General features: G+C 32.8%; 1 protein-coding gene and 1 long non-coding RNA gene across 5 annotated transcripts; one reads left to right on the top strand and one right to left on the bottom strand.

Annotated features, from left to right (window-relative positions):
- Window positions 1-299: 299 nt before the first annotated feature.
- Window positions 300-4,519, top strand: LOC123905970 (myosin-binding protein 7-like). The gene is made up of 4 exons (XM_045955786.1): window positions 300-779; window positions 957-2,471; window positions 3,006-3,052; window positions 4,002-4,519. The coding sequence occupies exons 2-4, from the start codon at window positions 1,158-1,160 to the stop codon at window positions 4,108-4,110; spliced, it is 1,470 nt and encodes a 489-aa protein (XP_045811742.1). The 5' UTR covers window positions 300-779; window positions 957-1,157; the 3' UTR covers window positions 4,111-4,519.
- Window positions 4,520-14,979: 10,460 nt separating this feature from the next.
- On the bottom strand, window positions 14,980-21,751 carry LOC123905958. 4 transcript variants are annotated; one of them, XR_006808653.1, is made up of 10 exons: window positions 21,547-21,751; window positions 20,813-21,090; window positions 17,555-17,586; window positions 16,651-16,801; window positions 16,497-16,556; window positions 16,280-16,390; window positions 16,104-16,195; window positions 15,895-16,022; window positions 15,723-15,812; window positions 15,132-15,640 (listed from the first exon to the last, which is right to left on the bottom strand). It is a non-coding gene; the product is annotated as an uncharacterized LOC123905958 (long non-coding RNA). The 4 variants fall into 4 exon arrangements; XR_006808652.1 differs by having other exon boundaries at window positions 16,280-16,556; XR_006808657.1 differs by having other exon boundaries at window positions 15,132-15,407; window positions 16,280-16,556.
- Between the last annotated feature and the right edge of the window lie 2,282 nt (window positions 21,752-24,033).

Here is a 24,033-nt window from a genome sequence, read left to right as displayed (position 1 = left end):
ACTCAAACTTTCACTTCAATCAAGAACTTTGTTTTTTCAGCCTCCAAAGACTTTCAACTGTAAGAACCAAACAAACACTTGAAAAGAAGATAAATTAAAATTTTTTTGACAGAAAAAAGAAGATAAATACTAATAATCCGAAAATAAGATAATTTTAGTAAAAAATTAAAAAATAGCATACTTGGAAAAAGAAAAATAGGTAAAAAAAAATAGTTGTAAACCTAAATTCCAGCAAATCAGTGTAGAATCCCAATCATCAATTTTCCACCTTTATCTTTTATTTTTTTCTTTGCTGTAGTAGAAAGAATCATATAATATTTTCCACCTTTAAATTCATTCTAAAGTTGTGCTCTCTCTCTTTCTATCTCTCTCTAAGAGGAGAGAGAGACCAATCATCTAAAAAACAAAATCAGACGAAAATTCTTAAAAGACGACAACAATAAAAAAAAGGAAAATCACTTCTCAAGAAAAAAAAAAAAGAATTTTTTTAGGGCTTTAACAAAAATCCCAAATTAATTTTCTTCCTTCAATTTTTATCCTTGTTCCCACCAAACACCATTCCCGCTCCTTCATTCATACTTTCTTTCCAAGAAAACGTGATTTTCACGCTTTTCGGGTCTTGTCCAATTCCTAGTAGTTGCTTTTTTTTTTCTTTATCTTTTTTTTTTCCTTTTTTTTAATTTGGTAATTTTTTGGGTGGAAATTGATTACCGTTTTCTGCCTCCGGCGACTCCTTCGCCGCCGGCTGCTGTTGATTCGCCGACGGTGTCTCCTTCAAGGTGAGTTTCTCAATTTTGGTTTTTGTTTGTTGAAATTTTCTCAGCTATGGGAAAATTAGTTTCTTCTGTTAGGTTTTTAGGTTGTTTAGAATACGGTTAAATTAAAAAGAATCGATTTTTATTTTTGGGGTTTAAGGTTAATTTGTTAATATATTTTGTTAATTTTTTTTGGTTTAGGTGTATTTTTTGTGTTTGATTTGTTGATCTGCTGGAGAAGGTGGGTGGCATGAATATAGGGGGAGAGAATGGTTAATGGTTGGAAGAAAAATTAGAAGAATAAAAATTCTGAGGATTTTTGTTACCCGATTTGTCATTTTGTTGAATTGAAACCATTGGTAATTGTTGGATTGTTGAAAGGTTTTGACTACATTTTGATCTATGGATTCGGAAACAGTTACATCTCCCAAGGATTTGTTGAAATGTTGCGACTGCGGATGTAGTTGCTCTTTGTTGGATCAAAATTCTGCAACTTGGATGCGTTCTGTTAAACGGAAGCATGATGAGTTTAAAGTGGAAAGCCAATTACCGATGCAATCGGTTGCGCGGGTTGAAATTGGGAATGAATGTGTAGCATTACGTGAGATGGTTGGTGTGCAACAGAGAACTATTCAAGATCTGAATGAAGAATTGGATGAGGAGAGAAATTCTTCTTCCACCGCTGCGAACGAGGCGATGTCTATGATCTTGAGGTTGCAGAGGGAAAAGGCAGAGATTCAAATGGAAGCTCGTCAATTCAAGCGTTTTGCGGAGGAGAAAATGATGCATGATCAAGAGGAACTTATGTCTTTGGAAGATTTGTTGTACAAGAGAGAACAGATAATTCAGTCGCTTACGTGCGAAGTTCAGGCTTACAAGCATAGAATGATGAGTTTTGGGTTCACTGAGGATGAGTTGGAGGGTGATCAATATGACATTCTTCCCTACGAATACCCTCCTTTAAAATGTAATGTCATTCATAATGCCATGGATGCTGATAACGACGATACTGATATTGAGAAATATGTATTTGGCGAAACTCCTAATGACCGTTTGAGGAACTTGGAGAATAGGATTTCTCAAATGGAGAAAAGTCCCACTTACAGCCAAAAAGATGGAGATTTAATAGGAAAAAATGTTCTAGAGAAAGTAATTGTTGGACAATCTCCAAAGTTGACGAGGCTCTCGAAGAAAGTTTCCTCTGACTCATCAGCTTTCGGTGGGATGGTTAGAGAAATCGGTTCTGAGTTCCCTGTGGAGTCTCCGATGAACAATAGCAACTATAAGAAGGATTATTTCTCTCAGTCAGAAGACCATTCTAATTTGAAGAAGGTAGATAATGCTTCGGAAGGTGATGATACGAGTGACAGAGTTTATACAATTGACTCTGTTCATTCTGGGGCACCATATAATGGCTTTACAGGTTCGAAAGCTGGAGCCTTCGAAGATTATGCAACCAGTCCAAAGGAATCAGGGAATCATCATGCTGAATTTGAGGATCCCTACATAAAGAAGCTTTACACGAGGCTTCAGGCACTTGAAGCTGATAGGGAATCAATGAGGCAGGCAATCATCGCAATGAGCACAGATAAAGCACAGGTTGTGTTATTGAAGGAGATAGCTCAGCATTTGTGCAAAGAGATGTCACCGCAAAGAAAAATGAGTACCAGCAAGCCATATGTTGCTACAAGAACTCCATTCTTGTCAATTTTTAAGGTAATTTATAAATCAAATTACTTACTAATACTATCAATGCAATGCATGCCTTTCTGCCATTTATCTAATGGAAATGACACCCTATTTAAGTTATTCAGTTTTTAGGTTGTATCTCAAGTTTACATTGAGATTATCTTTTTAATCATTCTTCTTATCATTGTTTGCCTTTCAGCTTATTAATGATTTTATTGTAAAGGGCTTTCGGTAAACCAAATTTTCTATTCCAATTTTTCAAACATGCTATAATTTCAGGCTAAATTATGAAGTGAATGAATGGGAAAAATACTGTTATTTAATGTCACAAATAATGGGTGCTAACTGTTTCTCCCTTGTTCTCTCTTGAGGGTTCAATTTTCCTGTATGTAACATTTTGTTGATTATTATAGGCATTGCCTTTGTATACAAAATACTATATTCTACTGTGTGCATGTGTGTGTCTCATCTGGCTATACCTGCAATTTTGTTGAATATTAAATACATTTCATGAAATATTTTGCATCGACACTGACACAATTTCATTTTTTGTGTGTTCAGTGGGTCACATCAGTTGTTCTTTGGAGAAAGAAAGCGCAAGAAAGCAAGTAAGTGATCGTAACATTTTTTCTGGTGACTCAACATACTTTTGCACAAAATTATTTCTAAGTTTGTCATTGTTAATAAGTATGTACCCTATGCTAAGTTATAGTGAAGTGAAAATAAAATAATGCATCATTCTCATGACGACTTTACCTAGAAATCCTTTTATAGAGAATGTGGTTCTTTTGAATTCAAGTAGCCAGTGCTAAGTTATTTCAAAGAGAAGGCAGTTCTTTGAAAGTTCACCTTTTGCCCTTGAAACTTCACAGCATCTGGCATTGATTTTCAAAGTGTGTATGTAACAACATACACTGGTTAGGTGATTGGCAATTTGGCATTATCATAAATTCATATTCTCTTTTCTGTACATTAGTTTCTTCTTTCTAGGCAACATCAAGTCTATTAATTTTGAGAGAAAAGTTTTTACTATGCATCTTGTTATGGAACTTCTTAGGTAGTTTTTGAAATTTGGTGATTCCTTATTGATACAGTTCCATCAATGCATATAGCATAGGAATTATATTTAAATAGAAATTGTGAGACCGTCTGTTAATTATGCTTCCGGGTTTATGAAACTACCCTATGAAATATTACCAATGTTAAGTTTGATGACGACTGTTAATTATGCTATAATATTTCTTAGAAAACTTCTAACAACACATTCTGTTCTATAAATTGAAATTCAAATGGGTCTCGATATTTTGGAAATTGGTCCCACTAAATCATGTGGGGTCTCACAGAAATTTGATGACTCTTGTGAATTTCAACCAATAGAATAGTGTGTGTTAGAAAGAGGGTTAGAGAATATCTTGCTAGCATAACCTCGAGGTCAAAAAAAAGTTTGTTGTGTGTTTATCCTTGAATGACAATGCTTGACAAGAAAATGTCCATAAGCCCTTGTTTTTTTGTCAACAAAAATGTCCATCATCTAAAATTTGCTTGTGACTGCTGTAGGTATATGTTAGGGCTACCAACTGACAGTATGGGCTTGCTGTTGCTCCTGGACAAAAGAACAAATGCAAGGCCATGGAGATGTATTTCAAGTACACAAGTGGGAGATTAATTCTTCATTTTCAAATTTGGGAGCACCAACTGAATTTTAGTAACCCTATGCGATAAGCTTGTTTTCTTAATTTTTGGTTATCCTCCCCAGATCTTGCTGGAAAACGGGGGTGTATTGTGCAGTGTTCTTTAACTCCATTTATTTTTATGTGAAATTGAAATTAATTTGTTTGTTGATTTGTGAAACTTGGATTTGATATGACATATGAGCATTCTCTCATATGGTTCGTCGTTGGTCAATCTTCTCTTGTACATAACATATTGCTGGAAGCTCTCTCAAGCTTCATGCAATGCCTATTCTCAACCTGGATTCTACCAAGTGTGGGGCAGATTTTTGTGTTGAGTGTTGAACATTCAAATGTACCATAACTTCCACTTCTTCAGTGCAAAAGTGATAATCTTGCATATTACCTATTATTCTGTTATATTTATCGATTTCGTGCTTAGTTAGTTGGCTCTCATCTCATCTTTATGTTTTTAAATTAGACTTCTGATCCCTTTTTGTCATACTAATAATGTAAATTGTTAGATATTAGTTACTGTTATAAGGTTGAGAATCAATTACTGCAGATGGCTGTTTTATGTTTGCTTTCATCTCTACATGTCGGGAATGGATTCTCTCAAGTGTAATTTACACTTGAGAGAATAAAGTGTGGTTTGTTACCATTGATCAAGAGAGAGAAACATATAAAAATTTAGAGAAAATGAATTTAGATGGTGTTAGATTACACTTTATTCTTTCAAGTGTAAATCACACTTGAGAGAATCCATTCCCCTACATGTCATAGAAAAGTTGTGTAAGTACCATCAGAGTCTAGTGCAAGTTCCATCAGAAGTTGTGTAAGTACATCGGAGTCTAGTGCAAGTAGTTAGTGTTCAGGGTGAGTATTGTAAATGTCGGGGGGAACTCGGTTTGATTCCTGATAAAAATGAAAAGAGGCTGTATAAGGACTATCATAGTACTTAAGCATTTTGGTGAACATGATACAGCAAGCTTTCATTTCCCAGATTCTGACTCTTTACAATTTAAACCAACATTCAAGCCAGATTGGGTTAGATTCCTTCACAAAACTGTAACTCTCATAACATAGAATCAAACATCATTTAGGTTGGTATTAACAAAATGCATGATGCAACTTGTTTTGAGTTGTGTATAGCATAATTCCATCAGATCACTCTAACAAATGATCAGGTATAATGTTACTTGTGGTCATTAAATTTTGGTTATTTTGTTCAGCTACTATGCACAGAACAATTAGGTTACACAATCAATTAAGAAGAAATGAAGAATTCAATTTGGAGAGAAATATACACAACATAGTTTGAAAGAAATTTAAATTTTGTTTAAATGATTGTGGAATAAACTATCCACTTTTTGGGGAGAGGATCCTCTCTAGTGGATTTTTCTGTCTAGTCAAATCACAACCTCGCATTTTATTGTAATTATAATTTTTTTATTTAAAAAATCAATGGTTGGATTAAGCACTGAACCTCCTTAAAGAGAATCCAGTTCCCACTTTTTGTCACTTGTTTCTCTTTAAATAGAGTTCTTCGTATCTTTTGATAAATGAAAAGATTTTAACTCCGGGCAATGCAACTATGGAGTAGTGGCACTACATTATCTTGAATGAAAACTTCTTCGCCTTGTTTAGGCTTATTTAATACTATTTTCATTAGACTTAATAATTTGTGCAAATCACTCCGATTTGGATCCTCAGCAGCTGCAGCCTCTGTTGCGGTGCCTGTTGCTTGATCTTGACCCTTCAATTCCTCCTCTATTTGGTTCTATATTTTTATTTTTTTGAAACGGTAAAATTTATTAAGCAACTCCAGAATAAGAAAGAAGTACAAGAGATGCAAAAACAAAGAAAAGAAAAAAACAAGGCCCCCCCTTGGGGATACAAAAACAACAGAGCCAAGAAACTCCCTCCCCTAAAACACAGAGGTCCTGCTAAATAGGGTTGGGAATAGGGTAGATCAGGTCAGGCTTTGACAGGCTTGAGCCTGGCCTACGATTTTTCTTCAGGCCTAAGCCTATCAAATACAATTGTTTTGGTCTGACCTGAGTCTTTTTAAAGTCTGGTCTGACCTTGTAGCCTGTTTAAAAGCCTGTATTACATAAATGTCTCTATATAGTTTTTTTTTTTTTAATCACTCTATATAGTCTTTTTAAATAGGTGAAACATGCCTTAAAGCCTATTTCTCATTTAAATTTTTATAATTTCTACAACATTAAGAAAAAACTAATAAAATGATTAGCACAAGAATTAAAAGCTAATAAAATAACAAATATGATTACGACAAAGTTAAGTATGCCATAACAAATATAGTTTTTTTTTTTAATCACTCTATATAGTCTTTTTAAATAGGTGAAACATGCCTTAAAGCCTATTTCTCATTTAAATTTTTATAATTTCTACAACATTAAGAAAAAATTAATAAAATGATTAGCACAAGAATTAAAAGCTAATAAAATAACAAATATGATTACGACAAAGTTAAGTATGCCATAATAAAATTATTATATAAATAATAATAATATTACATAAATAATAATTATTAAATATAAACAGCGCGGCCTATCAGGCTTTGTAGGCTTTTTTAAAAGTCTGAGTCTGACATATTTATGTAAATAGGCTTTTTTCAAAGTCTGAGCCTAGCATTTTTAATAAACAGGTCATGCCAAGTTTAAACAGGTCAGGCCGAAGGCGCCTGTAGGCCGCCTGGCCTATTCGCAACCCTACTGCTAAACAACACACACCACATTTACTAAAAAAACACACACACACCACATAACGCCACCCACCGAAAAAAACACGCAGACAACAAGTGTTGCCACCAGAAAACGCAGAAACTCACCCTCCCCTCCAAACGGACTGAAACAAACAGCACCTGGACAATAAAAGGCAATGAATCTACATTGCCCCATCTTCAACCTCACAAGACTCACTTCCAACTCAAAACTTTGATTTCATCGACTATAGCACTTGAATCTATCACACCATTGAGCAAATAAAGCTATTTCTCGCCTTCCAAATCAACCAAATAGTTGCATGCCAAATCATCAAGAAACCATGGCGGACTTTCTTGTTTCTAACCGCTCCCCTAACCACCTCAAAGAGAGAAGCTAACGATGGAGGAATTACAACAACCACCCCGATCCATCTAAAAATCTCATACCACACCAAAACTCTTCTATACTTTCACATTTTTCGATGATTTTTTGTATTCCCTTTTTTCTTTTCATCCTTAATGCCTCGTTCTAGATATTTATAATATTATAAGAACATCTCCGATAAAAATTTAGAATTTTTTAATATAAGATGAATTATTTATAAAATTTTTTGTGCAACAAACTAAAAAATTCATATTTAATTCATCTCTTGTTAAAAAGATTTAGAATTTTGCAAGAGAGTTTCAAATAATGGACTAAACATGACTGCAGAAAAAAAAATTAAATTACGAATAATATGCACGAGTTGAATGAAAAGTATGGACTAAAAATCATGACACGAACTACATCAAGGACCAAAAAATGCGAAAAAAATCTTTAAGGACTAAAAATAAAATTCTGAAAAATTATAGGACCATTTACTTATTTAACCCAATAAAAAAAACTAAAACAAATAGGTCATTATTAAAGAAATTGAAAATTCGAAATTCAGATTCTCCATTTCTCACACTTATGATCTGTGAGTATAGTTACTACAGTACTTAAAAGAATACCACAACTAACAAGTTCTACCGAAGAAAAAAAAGGTTTAATTAGTATTTTGGTCTCTTAAAGATATTTTAGGTTTCATAATGGTCCCTTAAAGAAAAAAATGTTCGGATTAGTCCCTTAAAGACATATCCGTTTGTCACATTGGTCCCCTCCGTTAATTTATCAACCACAAATGTATTAGATGGTCCAACATTGAAGGTGGTCCACCATATACCACGATATATTTTTTAAGAGAAATGATTAATTGCACGACATATGTTTGTCGTCTAAATGCACGACGCTTAAATTTCTCCCTTCCTTAATTTGTTTTTTTTTTTTTCAACATCACTCTCTTAAATTCAATTTTTTTTTTCTTTCACCCTTTGGTTCCTAGAGGAAGGAGCCCTAGTAGTCCAGATTTTGGTCTCTTGTCAGCTCTTGGATTGACTCTTCTTTGATGACTGCTCAGACTCCTTTTGGATCATTCCGTTCAGTTCACTGCTTCAGCGGGTGGTCTTCGAGCACGACGTTCCTTCATGCAACTCATATGTCTTGTTTGTGTGTGGGTTGTGTGGACCGAAAGAAACCACAGATTGTTCAGACTTTTTGCTTATTAATATATCTCATTTTGACTTGTTAAAAAAAAAATTAAAGACCTATACATGCATTTTCCCAAATGGAAATACTAGGGTTCGAACCACAGTCCTGCATATTACATGCAATGAAGCACGAACACCTCTATAATTAGGCGTGTCACGGTGTCAGACCCGTGTCGGTGTCTGACACGTGTCGGATAGCTCAAACATGTGTCCAAAAATAATTATTTTTTTCTTTACTCTAACACTCCATATGTTGATGTTCGACATTTGTAAGACACTCATACAACACGTCTCGGACAAGTATTCTAAAAAAAATTATTTTTCTTTATTTCTACTTTAGTATTTGTTTCCACTCTTACCAGTTTAATTTGTCCAATTTATGGACTCTTCTTTTACTATTTGTTTCCACTCTTACCAGTTTTGTCTAATTATTGAGTACTTAAATTAATTTTATTAGCACTGTCGTGCAATTTTAACGACAAGGCTGTCGTGCCATATAGCATGGCTGATTTTTTAATCTTAACCATTGAATCTTTTTAAAAGAAAAACAACCATTAGATTTTACATGTCAACCAATAAATTTTTGTTTTGATTTCTTCATCTTCTTCCTCCCTTACTGCATCATTTTTTCTTCTACCATGGGAGCCTCAATCTTCTTCCAACAGCACATCCCTCTTTCTTCTTCCACGACCCTTCTTTCCCTTTCTTCTTCCAACAGCACCACCTCCCACTTTAAATCCACCCTCACCTGCTCACCACCACCATTTTTCTCATTTTTTTCAGTTTAAAATCTATGTAGCATGGGTACTCCTAAAATGGTGAAGTACCCGTACCGGGTACGTATCAGTACCGAATACTCTATGGTACTCGTATGGTACGCACCGATTCCGTACCCATTTTTATTTGGTTGATTTATGATGATGAATAGGGAAAAAACATATTGGCTGTTGAAAAATCTCTTAAACTATTAAGGTCCGTTTGGTGCGCAGGATAGCATAGTGACAGGATAGGATATAAAACAGGATAAGGATAGGATAGGATAACAGCAGGATAACAGTTATACTCAGTTATCATATCCTATGTTTGGTGCACACAGAATAACAAACATGATAATTATTATATTTTGTTTTAAATACATACTTGCTCATAATAATATGATAAGATATATAACATATTTAATTGACAAAATTACTCTTGTAAAACAATTGTTATTTTTTAAAAATTATTTTGTAATACTTTGAATTTTATAAACAAAAAATATAAATAAGTAATCAAATAACTTTATATAATTTAAAATAAAAATCATGAGAAAATAATCAAGTTTAATTTTTTATATGAATCATGATCAAATAAATAACTCAATAATATATACATGTTAGATAAGCCAAATAAATATATGATATATCTCATACGTAAATTATAAAACTACTATTGCAAAAGAATTATATTTAATTTTTTATAAAATTTAAATTAATATCCCTATTTGTCAATTTTTTAATAATCATTTTACTTTAAAATATTGTAATTTTAGTAAAATTTTGATTTTTTAGAATATATAAATTACAAAATTACCATGTGAGAAAATCACATATATATTTAAAAATTAATTATTTTATTATTTATATTTTATTAATTTTATTTTATGTATTTTAAAATATATTTTATAAAATAAATCAGTAATTTTTTTTTCTTCTTATCCTATCCTGCTGGTAACCCAGCTCAAATTCAGGATAAGAATTATAACTAGAGAGACAGGATAGGATAAGCTTCAGGATTAACTTATCATATCCTGCTGTATCACCAAACACTGGATTGCGGCAGGATATGATACAGTTATCATATCCTGTCTCTTATCCTGTGCACCAAACGGACCCTTATAATTTTTTATTATATTTCAATTATCTCTCATTTTTTATGAAAATAGTTGAGACGGTAGACAAAAAAAATTAAATCTTCAAAGCATGATGATAATAATTCACTTAAAAATAATTTTTCTAATATTTTATAGTAACATACTCGTACCTTAAATTTTCTAAAAATGTCGTACCGCGTACCAGTACCGGATACCGTACCCGTACCTAGGCAACATAGTTTAAAATTGAAGCTCCAAAACCCATATCCAAAATTCACCCTCTGTAAAATTAAAGCTCCAAAACCCAGATCTAAAAAAGCGTGTAGAGATTTTAGAATTCCAAAATCAGTTTAGTGTTATTTTTTGAAGCAAAAACAAATTGTTCCCTGTTTCATTTTTTTGGGTACAAACCATTGCATTTTTTGTGTTATCTTTTAGAGTTGTTTGATTTAAAATTGAGTTCAGTTTAATGTTATCCACAGAAAACTTGTTTGCTAACTTATCATGATAGAATGGAGCAGTAAGTCACAGCCGACCATATTTCTTGTGGAGGCTACACCGGAATGAAAGCGGTGGAGCTGTGGAAGAAGGTTGCTGTTCTGTTCCCTTCTACTGCAATTTTTTTGTTTTATTTTATAATTAGAAAAAGGTAAAACATGTGTTGTAATATGAGCAGTTGGATTAATCTGGTGGATCAAAATAGTTGAAAGGTATGCCGTTCCTATAAAAAAAAGTAGAGGATCTCTACCATTTGCCATATGTGCAACAATTAACGATTTTTACAAAAAACTAACGGAATGTACCAACTTGGCAAACGGTAATATCTTTAAGGGACTAAAATAAAACTTTTTTTCTTTAAGGGACCAATGTGAAACGAAAAATATCTTTAAGGGATCAAAATATTAATTAAGCAAAAAAAAAAAACTAAGCTTAAGTAGGGGCTTAACAAAACTTTTATAGTTCTTTTGTAATACCGTGACTCCGTGAGCATGGTTTCAAAATTCTAACCGATGATCGACCTAGTTAAATCATTGAGTCATTGGATTACTGGTCAAACTAGTGGATCAATGGATTACATTATTTGTATAGTTTCTTTTGGTTTCTGTATTTTTTTACTCTAGTGTAACATTATCTGGTCGTTTTTTGCACGTCTTGTGCTGAGAAGACTTTTTGTTTATATATATATATATATATATATATATATATATATATATATATATATATATATATATATATATATATATATATATATATATATATATCATTTTGGCTTGTTAAAAAAAATGGATTACATTATTTATTTGCATAAGTTGTTCTATATAAGTTAAAAAATAAGTCAATTCAAATAGATCATAAAATTACAATATACTAACAATTAAGTTGGGTGGGTCGAGAGGTATAATCTTGAACCCAGATACGTGAGGCCGGTTCATCTCTGTCTGGTTGCAAATTTATCATTTTTTGAAAAAATTAATTCAAGCTCTAAATTGGGTCCGCGGCCGGTCCGGTTCGAGTTTTAAAACACTAACGGTGAGTTTATAGTATTTTCATTCTTAATTTTTTTTTAGTCAGTTGTATTATTTGTTTAAGATGCTTAAATATTAGTAATATAATTAAAATTGGTATGGGCAATCGTGTCAAGTACGGACTAAAAATTTAATTTTATTGACAAATTTAACAAATGTTTGTCATATATTTATTTTGTTGCAAAAATATGATGAAATTTCAGTTTCCGTTCAATTAAAATATCAAGAGCAATTTGATTTCACGGAAGGGGTTAATCTTTTATCGTCTGAAAAATAAAATCAAACCCGTGTGAAAACTAAAGCAATTTAGATTACAACCTTATAGCTCGCATCTTGAATATTTTTGTAAAATGTTAAATTAAAATATTCAAAGGAATTTGATCGAACGAAAAAAGATAATCTATTACAATGTGAAGAACCAAATCAAGTCCGTGTAAAAAGCAAAATCATTGAGGCCATAACATCGAGACACAAAACCATCATATATCATATTTCACATTCAAGGGTCAACGAGGCACAAAGACATCATATACCATATTTCGCATTCAAGGATCGTCGAGTCACAAAGCCATCATATTTTGCATCTAATGTGTCAAAAATCTAAGACCATCATATATAATATTTCCCATTCAAGGGTCATCAAGATGCAAAACCATCATATATCATCTTTCACATTCAGTGGTCATTGAGACACACAACCATCATATATCATATTTCGCATTCAAGTGTCATTGAGACACACAACCAGCATATACCATATTTCGCATTCAAGTGTCATCGAGTAACAAAACCATCATGTTTTGCATCTAATGTGTGAAAGTTTAATATCATCAATCAAACTTTTCGAATACTGGGTTATCTAATCTCAAATATCAACGAAAAACAATGTCTTCTTTTTTGCAACTTTAACATTCAATGGTCAATGGGGAACAATAGCATCCTTGCAATTTGTTGAATTTAGAGTAATATAAACTAAATATCATATTTCGCAATCAAGGGTCGTCGAGCGACTAAACCATCATATATCATATATTTCACAAGGGTCATCGAGGTACAGAGTCATCATTTATCATATTTTTCATTCAAGCAGCATCGAGCCGTAAAACCACCATATATCATTTTTTGCATTAAAGGGTCATCGACACACAAAACCATCATATTTCACATTCAAGGGTCACTGAGACAACAAACCATCATATATCATATTTCACATTCAAGAGTTATCGAGGCACAAACCCATCATATATTATATAATATTTCTCATCTAATGTCTTAAAATGTAGGGTCATCTAATCTCAAATATCAACATTAGCATTCAAGGGTCAACGATGCACAATATTATCCTTGCAATTTATTGAATTTAGAGTCATATCGATCAAATATCATATTTCGCAATCAAGGTTCATCGAGTCACAAAACCTTCATATATCATATTTCATATCCGAGGGTCATCGAGGTACAAAATCGTCATTTATCATATTTCTCATTCAAGAGGCATCGAGCAACAAAACCACCATATATCATTTTTCGCATTAAAGGATCATCGAGGCACAAAGCCATCATATATCAAATTTCTCATTCAAGGGTCAACGAGGCACAAAGCCATCATATTTCTCATCTAATGTCTCAAAATTTAAGACCATTCCTATTTTGGCATTTCTTATTTCTGGAATATTAGCTCCGATTAGAAAAGGGCCAGAAAAACTTTCTAGTTATGAATCCGGAATAGAACCGATAGGCGATGCTTGGTTACAATTTCAAATCCGTTATTATATGTTTGCTCTAGTTTTTGTTGTTTTTGATGTTGAAACAGTCTTTCTTTACCCATGGACAATGAGTTTTGATGTATTGGGGGTATCCGTATTTATCGAAGCTTTCTCATCTAATGTCTCAAAATTCAAGACCATCAATCAATCTTTTTTAATGTAGTGTCATCTAATCTCAAATATCAACTTTAGCATTCAAGGGTCAACGAAGTTGCAATTTATTGAATTTAGAGTAATATTAACTCAATATCATTTTTCACAATCAAGAGTCATCGAGACACAAAACCATCATATATCATTTCACATTCAAGGGACATCGAGTTACAAAACCATCATATATCATATTATTCATTCAAGAGGCATCGAGCCACAAAACCAGCATATATCATTTTTCGCATTAAAAGGCACCGAGCCACAAAACTAGCATATATGATTTTTCGCATTAAAGTGTCATTGAGGCACAAAATCATCATATATCATATTTTACATTCAAGGGTCATCGAGACACAAAACATCATATATCATATTCTCATTCAACGGTCATCGAAGCACAAAGTCATCATATATCATATTTGACATTCAAGGGTCATTGAGGAACAAAGTCACAATATATCATATTTCGCATTCAATGGACATTGAGGGACAAAGCCAACATATTTCTTATCTAATGTGTCAAGATTTAAGACTATCAATCAAACTTTTCGAATGATCGGTCATCAAATCTCAACTATCAAATTTTGCATTAAAAGGGTTAATGAGGCACAATATCATGCTTCCAATTTATTGAATTTAGAGTCATATAGACTCAATATCATATTTTGCAATAAAGGGTCATCAAGACATATAATCATCATATATCGTATTTCACATTCAAGAGTTATCGACCATAAAACCATCATATGTCATATTTCGCATTTAAGGGTCATCTAGACACAAAGTCTTCATATATCACATATAATGTCTTAAGATGTAAGATCATCAATCAAATTTTTCAAATCTTGTGTCATCTAATGTCAAATTTATTGAATTTAGAGTCATATAGACTCAATGTCGTATTTCGCAATCAAAGGTTATCGAGGAACAAAATCATCAATCAAACTTATCAAAGATGTGGTCATCTAATCTCAAATATCATATTTAGCATCTAAGGTTCAACGAGGCATAATTTTAACCTTCCATGTATCATCTTTTATATTTAAGACGCTAGAACAAGTGGTGTATTTATTAAAAGATGAATCTAAAACGTCCCCGTGAGCTTAGCTCAGTTGATAGGAATATAGCGGCGTTATAAACGCAGGAGCCGGGGTTCGAACCCCGGACACTCCACTTATCCGCCTTTAAGGTGGAATTTCTAGCCGTTAGGCTACTTGACCAAAAAAAAAATGAATCTAAAACAATAAATCCTAATAATTCAAAGCAACTTAGTATAATATTGTACCGTTATATTTTGATAAATAATAAGCTAGACTTATGCTAGTCTTAGTTAATAAAACATTTTGCCTCTTAGATATCATTATATGGTAGTCTCTGTAATAAAAAAAAAAAAAAAAAAAAACTATATCTCAGCTCCTTAACTTATGCTAGCAATAATCACTGTCACTAACAGATGTTACTACACTCACATGTCACCTCCTTCGCAATAGCCGCTTATAATGTATATACAGTCCTCTTACAAATCATGAAAATAGCATACGGACTTTATTATCATCTCTAAAAGTAAAAATGAAAATCAAAAGAGGGGGAGGGGAGTCTATGTTCTTACCTTCTCCACCCAAGCATCTTTGTACTCCACAACTAGTAGGACACCCGTGCGTGACGCACGGGGTCGCGGCGTTGACTGAAAATATGTAATCTAACAAAAAAAAGTAATTTAAAGAAAAGTAAATTGAAAGAATAAAATAAAATATGTATCAAAGGAATGTTAAAATTAGATATAATGATTTAAAAAAAGCTTAAATCAAAATAAATTTAAAAATATTAGAGATTAATAGAAACTGCGAAAGAAACATATTTCAAACTGTGAATTCACCCTGTTTCGATCCACCCTGTTGACTGGAAGATGGAACAGTGTAATTATCAGGAAAACTGTGAAAGAAACACGTATTAATAGAAATAGATATGTTGCATGAAGTTAAAAATAAATTAATGATTCAAAGTATTTAATTACGTTTTGATGAAATCTTTGATTTCTTTCAACTCTTGATCTACAATAAGCTTTGTACCGTTCCAAGCATTTGTAACAGTGAGTCATATTGGCCTTCATGACAAATGAAATAGTTATTTATTGACAATGAAGTTAATCAAATTGTGTAAAAAAAAACGAACCAACTTTTTATTACCTTCAGGCTCCTTGATTTTAGCATGTTTGAGTACAACAATAAATGGTCCGCTATTCCCATGCTCGTTAAAATTCTGTGTGAAGGTTGATCCAAATACTCCCCACAAAGTAACCAGCATAGTTTCCAAACTAAACATGTGTAACATCTAAGTTAATAGGTTTGTCTATGGGCATGACGCAGGAGACAAAAATGTAAACTTGCAATTTTACCATGCATCAACTAATCTGAAAGTTGTGGGATACTTCTTTCGAGCGGTACTTAGTTTTAACAGCTCCAACATCATTAACAGCTCCTATAATGTCTGTGATAAGGTAAGTTAATTGATTAATGTCGTGCAAAGACAAAGTCAGTAATGATTGAGGTTGTAAGGTATAGTAAGAGTTACCAACTAAGGAATTAGCCTGATATTCGCCACGTTTGATGTCTGAGAATGACTTGAATTCAAATTTGTGCAACGGGATGTTTGGAATATCTTTTGGAGTTATACTTGTTCCGCCTTCACCGCCAGTAACAACCAATTTGAAAGGATGGTCAGAAAACTTGATTTTAAAATCATTCACTTCGACCTTAAAATTTTGCATGACATAAGTTTGGCCGTCTACCAAGTTTTATCGCCATACTGGACACAACGGTGTCGGTAGCAAAACCTGAATGTTGTCCCCCTAAAAAATAATGAATGGAAAACACAGTGTAAGATTTAATGATGTATCATCCAATAGTTTTGAAAAAAAAAAAAAAAAAAGAAGAAGACTTGACCTGTTTGTCTAATATCAGGAATTCAATGTGTTCATTCCTAGTTCCAGAGTAAAGTGTCCATATATCTTCAAACCGAACAGCAAGTTTCCAGAGTTCCTTGGTATCATTGATATTTTTAATTGCGTCCAATCCGCGAGACATTGTTGAAAATCTTTGAACAATATGTTATTACGTAAAAAGTAGTTAGTTAAGCCCACAGTCTATAACATCACCAATGTAGCTAGGTAAACGACATTAAGCCACTAGGTTTGGTCTAGTGGGTGAGGGATTTGGGTAGTACACCATAGGTCCTGGGTTTGATCCCAAGCTCATTGTAAGCCAAAAAAAAAAAAAAAGACATTACCTTGTTATAAGATGTTAAGTAATAATCAGTATTAGTCTGGAGTGCAAACTTGTAATAAGAACTGGTTTTGGATCATTTTATTTTGTTTCTCTTTCTATTGATTTAACATGAAAAAGGCTCAATATTTACTGATTTAACAAAAAAAGTAAAGAAGCAAAAAAAGTAATATTTTAGAGTACAATGTTGTTTGAGTTATTTTTGGATATATATATATATATATATATATATATATATATATATATATATATATATATATATGTCTTTTTGAGGTATTTTTGGATCTAATCTTTTGTATCTCTTTCTATTTAACAAAAAACTTAAGCTGGTGTGAAAAAGTGAGTAAAAAGTGTAGAAATGTGTTAGTTTTTGCCATACACTGTAAAATCATGTAACCTGCAGTAAGCCAACACTTGCAGCCTAAACTAAAGGCAACAATGGAAAATAGAGACTGAATGTAAATGTACAAATATTGACGATCAAACGAAAGGTTGTAGTGTTTCAACAGATACTAAACTTAAAAAAGAGTCATGCAAAACGAAAAAATGAAAATAAATTTCGAACCTGTGAGGTAATGGAACGCCTGAATAATGAAGCTGAAAAGCGAGTAGAAACTGAATGTTAGCGTTGATGAGTAAAAGAATGAATAAATATGAATGTTAAGTGATGAAAGAAGTAAAACTGATATTTTGAGCTTCTTTACTCACTTGGGGGTTGAAGAAGGAAATGATTTTTGCATCTAATGTATCACGATTTAAGACCATCAATCAAACTTTTCGAATGTAAAATTATATAATCTCAAATATAATTTTTAGCATTCAATGATCAACGATGCAAAATATAATCCATGCAATTTATAGAATTTAAAATTATATAAATTCAATAACATTTTGCGGGTCACCGAGCCGCAAAACCATCATATATCATATTTCACAATCAATGGTCAACAGGGTACAAAGTCATCATATATCATATTTCTCATTTAAGAGGCATCGAGCCACAAAACCATCATATATCTTTTTTCGCATCAAAGGGTCATTGAGTCATAAAACCATCATATATCATAGTTCGCATTCAATGGTCATCGAGACACAACCATCATATATGATGTATCAGATTTCGTATTCAAGGGTCATCGGGGTACAAAGCCATGATATATGATATTTCTCATTCAAGAGGCATCGAGCCACAAAACCATCATGTATCTATTTTCGCATCAAAGGGTCATCGAGGGACAAAACCATGATATATCATATTTCCATTCAAGGGTCATCGAGACACAACAATCATATATGATGTATCACATTTCGCATTCAAGGGTCATCGAGACACAACCATCATATATGATGTATCACATTTCACATTCAAGGGTCATCGAAGTACAAAGCCATCATATATCATATTTCTCAATCAAGAGGCATCGAGCCACAAATCCATCATATATCTTTTTTCGCATCAAAGGGTCATCGAGGGACAAAACCATCATATATCATATTTCGCATTCAAGGGTCATCGGGGTACAAAGCCATCATATATATGATATTTCTCATTCAAGAGGCATCGAGCCACAAAACCATCATGTATCCATTGTCGCATCAAAGGGTCATTGAGGGACAAAACCATCATATATCATATTTCGCATTCAAGGGTCATCGAGACACAACCATCATATATGATGTATTACATTTCGCATTCAAGGGACATCGAGACACAAAACCATCATATATCTTTTTTCGCATCAAAGGGTCATCGAAGGACAAAACCATCATATATCATATTTCGCATTCAAGGGTCATCGGGACACAACCATCATATATGATGTATCACATTTCGCATTCAAGGGTCACTGAAGTACAAAGCCATCATATATCGTATTTCTCATTCAAGAGGCATCGAGCCACAAAACCATCATATATCTTTTTTCGCATCAAAGGGGCATCAAGGGAGAAAACCATCATATATCATATTTCGCATTCAAGGGTCATCAAGACACAACCATCATATATCTTTTTTCGCATCAAAGGGTCATCGAGGGACAACACCATCATATATCATATTTCGCATTCAAGGGTCATCGAGACACAACCATCATATATGATGTATCACATTTCGCATTCAAGGGTCACCGAGACACAACCATCATATATGATGTATCGCATTTCACATTCAAGGGTCATCGAGACACAACCATCATATATCGTATTTCTCATTCAAGAGGCATCGAGCCACAAAACCATCTTATATCTTTTTTCGCATCAAAGGGTCATCGAGCCATAAAACCATCATCATATATCTTTTTTCGCATCCAATGGTCATCGAGACACAGCCTGACAGCCATCATATATGATGTATCACATTTCACATTCAAGGGTCATCAGGGTACAAAGCCATCATATATATTTTCATTCAAGAGGCATCGAGCCATAAAACTATCATATATCATATTTCACATTTCAAGGTACAAAGTCAACATATATCATATTTCTCATTCAAGAGGCATCGAGCCACAAAACCATCATATATCATTTTTCACGTTAAAGGGTCATTGAAGTACAAAGTCATCATGTATTATATTTTGTATTCAAGTGTCATCGAGACACAAAGTCATCATATTTTGCATCAAATGTGTCAAGATTTCAGACCATTAATCAAACTTTTCAAATCTTGTGTCATCTATTCTCAAATATCAAATTTAGTATTCAAAAGGGTCGAACAAGCACAATATTATTCTTCCAATTTATTGAATTTAGAGTCATATAGACTCTATCATATTTCACATTAATGAATGGAACAAAACCATCAATCAAGTTGCTCTTATAAAGTGGATTCACCACAAAACATGAGGATTCAATGAAGTGAGCTTTTAAAATTAAATTCTTATATAGAGTTAGGAGCAAAAACATTTGTAGTGTAAAATTTGTCAATGTACATGGGATGTCGGAATCTGTGCATATGGTCTTCCCTTTCTCAAATTTCAACACTACCCTATCTTGTTAAAAATTGGCCTGCAAAAACACTTCCAGGTATGCTATTTTATAGCAATATAGTCTACAATCTAAATTCTATAGTTACCCCATTCATGACCAATGGGCAAGGGTCCAATAACACTTAATACCACCCTGTTTTCCCTCAGACATCCCTTCCCAAAAGACTGGTTTACTAAAAGGCTTCCATAAAGCAACTGTCCATAATCAAAAGCTTGGAATCAGTAGTGAAATCCTCATGTTTTCTTTTCAAATTATAACTATTCAGTTAGAAATAAAATGCATAACAGTTCAGGTAGGTCCTTTAGTCGCATAATAAAAATTATTGTAATGCTCCAATCTTTTTCTAGTTAAATTTCAAAACCCACATCAGTTGAATTTTTTATAATGATATGACAGTAACCAAATTGATATCAGGACAAAAAAATTCAACATCAGCTTTTCAAACAAAAACAACATGCATATTGTGATTCGGAGGCTGCCAGTGAAAATCAACTTGCTTATGTCATAACAATATTGTTGTATGGAAGAGTTAATAAAAACAAAGCCTACAACCAAATAAATATATCAAGGTCAAATCCATTTGTATTATCTTTTGGTATGTATCTATTCATATAAGGTGTAGATTAACTTAATAAATAACATTTTTTCCAAATGAATTCATACTATGAAATCATAGAACAACACTCCTTACTATTTAAGCACCAGCAAACTTGCTACCGTGGTTTTTCTTGCAAATAGTTTAGGCAAAAAGTTAAATCATGTTTAGAACCACAAAGAAAATTGAACCTTTTGCAACTGCAAATAGTTTGAAAAAACATTTCCATTGGAATCTAACCTTATTTAAACGAGGAACAATGCGCATGACTTCAGGTCCTATGCTATCAATTCGAATATTGGACCCAACAGCATCAGTAACATCAATGGTCTCTGTATTCTTCAACTCCCAATTTCAGGCTTTAAATGCAAAAGGTTTTGAAGTGAGTGATCCCACATGACAAATATCTATCATATATTCATATTTCTAGAGAGTTCACTTGTCATGAGTTTTTCAACATACGTTCCAATCTCTTCTCCACTGCCACGAGTTAACATGCCAACGCAAATCCAACACACCTGTCGAAAGAAAGCGGTATTCCACCATATCCATTAACACTCAGATAGCATTGTTTTTCAATACATCTATGGCATTTAATTTAATTGATAACAAAAACAGCATGGTTCCCAAATGTTGGAAATTAGGGTTTACAAAATTGCTAACACCTATTGCTACCAAATGTTGCTAACATGAAATTATGTAAGAAAATACAATGAAACTAAATTATCACCCCATAATGTTACTCGATCCATCAAAAACAATAAATTGATCAATTTTTGTTACTCCGCCGTTTTAGGGTTTTTCAGTGTACGACGGATCGGAAGAGAAGAAAACCCTAAAATTGAGTTTCTCTCTCGTGAATTGGAAGTTGATGCAACTCGATGGAAAAATCAAATTGGGGAAATCACCGTTCAAATTAAAGAAATAAAGAAAAATTAGAACAAGAAACGTAAATAGCGGTGAATAATACGAACCGGTGGTTTGAAAATTCAAATCAGAACTGCAACGGAATCTTGAGCCAAGACGGGAGAAGAAATGGAAACGAAGTGAATAATACGAACCGTTGGTTTGAAATCAGAACTGCAACGGTCGCAAGTGTCATCAGGCTCTGTTCAACCCAAGGATAATATGTCACGACACGGCATAAGGTATTGTTTCTATTGCCATGTCACGATAGTACTAGTTGTCATTTGTCGATACGTTTTGAGTTTTGACAATTTATATTTAGGCAAATGCTAAATAGTGCTCCAGGGGCACTAGTTAAAAATTCAAATGTAGAAAGTTTATCTTGAGTATTGTGTAATCAACACATGAAAAGTCTAAATTTTGATTTTTTCAATGTATAACTTCTCTTTTATTTCCTCTTTTAGTTCCTTAACTAGTGCCTCGGGGGCACTAGTTAGCAAGACCCTTAGAGCACCCACATCCATTGTACTCACTTGAGTTCTTTAAATGGGCCCCACTTAATTTTTTATACTATTTTACATTTCTCAATTATTTAAACAATTCACCTACATTTTTTAAATATCCATACAATCCATCAAAAAATCTAATATAGGTCCCACTAAACCCAAAATATATCCTTATTTGTATGATAAAAGAAGTATAAATATTTGAGTAGACCCCACAATATTCCACATGTAATGGCACTATGGCACCAAAGTAACAAAAGAGACGTTGCCGAACAGTAGAACGTTTGATAATGTAGCAACGCTTTACAAAGCTAATTATCGGTTTCAATCTGACACATGGGTAATAACAGTCTGTAAAAACTCTAAAATTTCAGGCGATATTCATGCTCTTATATTTATATTTATCTTGCAATATCATTGTTTTTTTTTTTAATAATTTAAATTTAGTGTTGCGTCAAAAAAAAATGTAAATTTATTGTGAAGAAATGATGTCTCGATCTAAGATAAGAAAGACTTTAAAGTTCAAAGAACGTTTACAAATTTATTTATACTTACCTCCCTCCAAAAAACTAGCGGGACTCGAATTCGGGATCTCTCGGATTCAAGACCCGTATTTTTACCACTATAGACCAAGTCTTTGGAGTTTGCAATATCATTGTTATGAACATGTGTATGACCAAATAGAGGGACTGAGTTCTTGTGACCACCTAAGTCTTCCTATTTTATCCTATATAAATAATGACATTCACTTTTATTAGGTTTAGCAATAATTTTATAATATTTTAGTAGGATTTTAAGTATAATTATATGATAAATATAAAGATTTTAGTTCACCAGAAGACAACACAAAAGCTTGAAGATAAATCACAAAATGGAGAAAACTTTTTAAAAAAAACCCACGCCACGGTCCATCTGAACTGTGACACGACTTCAAGTAGCCAAAAAGAGAAAAGTAACCGGAAAAAATCGTAGCACGGAAATTACAAATCGTGGTGCGATTTGGTCCGTAAAAACACAGCCACATGGAAAAAAAATTAAAATCATGGCACGATGCAAGAGCTCAGTGGCGCAACTTTTTAGCACTTTTGAATGTCTATAGAGACTCACACAAGACTTTTGAGTAACAAATTTTATAGGGAAAAGACGGCAAGAAGCACTCTAGAGACCATAGAACAAGGTTTTCATCATTGGTAACAATAGTGAAGATTGTTATTAACGTGTAATGTGTATAACTCTCAAAACTCTTTTGTGATGTTATTATCAAGGTAATAAAAATCGGACCTACTGATTGAATCGGTTGAACTGCAAACCAGACCTTGGTTTAGGGACGGACCTGTTCAAGGCTTGGTGTGGTTATAGCCACACCAGTCCGGTCCAAATTTTTCTAAAAATTAAAAATAAAAATTTTATAAATAATTTTAAGTCTTTTTTGTATACATATTCGTACAAATATTAATGTAAATATTAGTTTAGAGTTTATTATTGATAACTGTAAGTCTCTTGTATACATATTAGTTTAAGTATTAGTGCAAATATTAGTTCATAGTCTATTATTGATGATTTCAAATTTTTGGTTATACATGAATTATTATTTTAAGTTATATAGTTTAATTTTATAATCATCAACTTTGACATTTTTGTCAAAATATAGTGGACCACTAATTGAGTTTATAGAATTGGGTAAAATTAGCAATTGAACTAGCATATAAATATGACATGACATAAAAAAAGAATTTAATTAATATTTAATCCTTTATATATCCTTTATCCTTTATATATTAAAACAAGAAACACTGTTCATCTCAATTAGCGCCAAAGCTGCCCGCCCAAGTGCTCCTCCATCCCTTCAACTAATTCCTTTTTTTCTTTTTTTAATAAAAATGAATGTTTCTGTGCTTTTAATCAACATCATGTCATCAATTCACAAACACCACTTAAATAATTCATATGTTGCCTATACCTCTCACCTTATTTATAAGCAATATTCAATCAAAATTTTTGGCCTTAAATATAAGCAAAAGTTACCTAAGTCAACTTTATTTAATATTA

The sequence above is a fragment of the Trifolium pratense genome, linkage group LG1 (genome assembly GCF_020283565.1).
Source record: "Trifolium pratense cultivar HEN17-A07 linkage group LG1, ARS_RC_1.1, whole genome shotgun sequence".
NCBI lineage: Eukaryota > Viridiplantae > Streptophyta > Magnoliopsida > Fabales > Fabaceae > Trifolium > Trifolium pratense.
This window is presented reverse-complemented; position numbering and strand designations above follow the sequence as displayed.

Excerpts from the sequence above, each read along its gene's own strand:
- LOC123905970 (XM_045955786.1), top strand. The coding sequence starts at position 1,158 with ATGGATTCGGAAACAGTTACATCTCCCAAGGATTTGTTGAAATGTTGC. Across the intron at positions 2,472-3,005 it reads CATTCTTGTCAATTTTTAAG|TGGGTCACATCAGTTGTTCT; the intron begins GTAATTTATAAA and ends TTGTGTGTTCAG. Across the intron at positions 3,053-4,001 it reads AAGAAAGCGCAAGAAAGCAA|GTATATGTTAGGGCTACCAA; the intron begins GTAAGTGATCGT and ends TGACTGCTGTAG.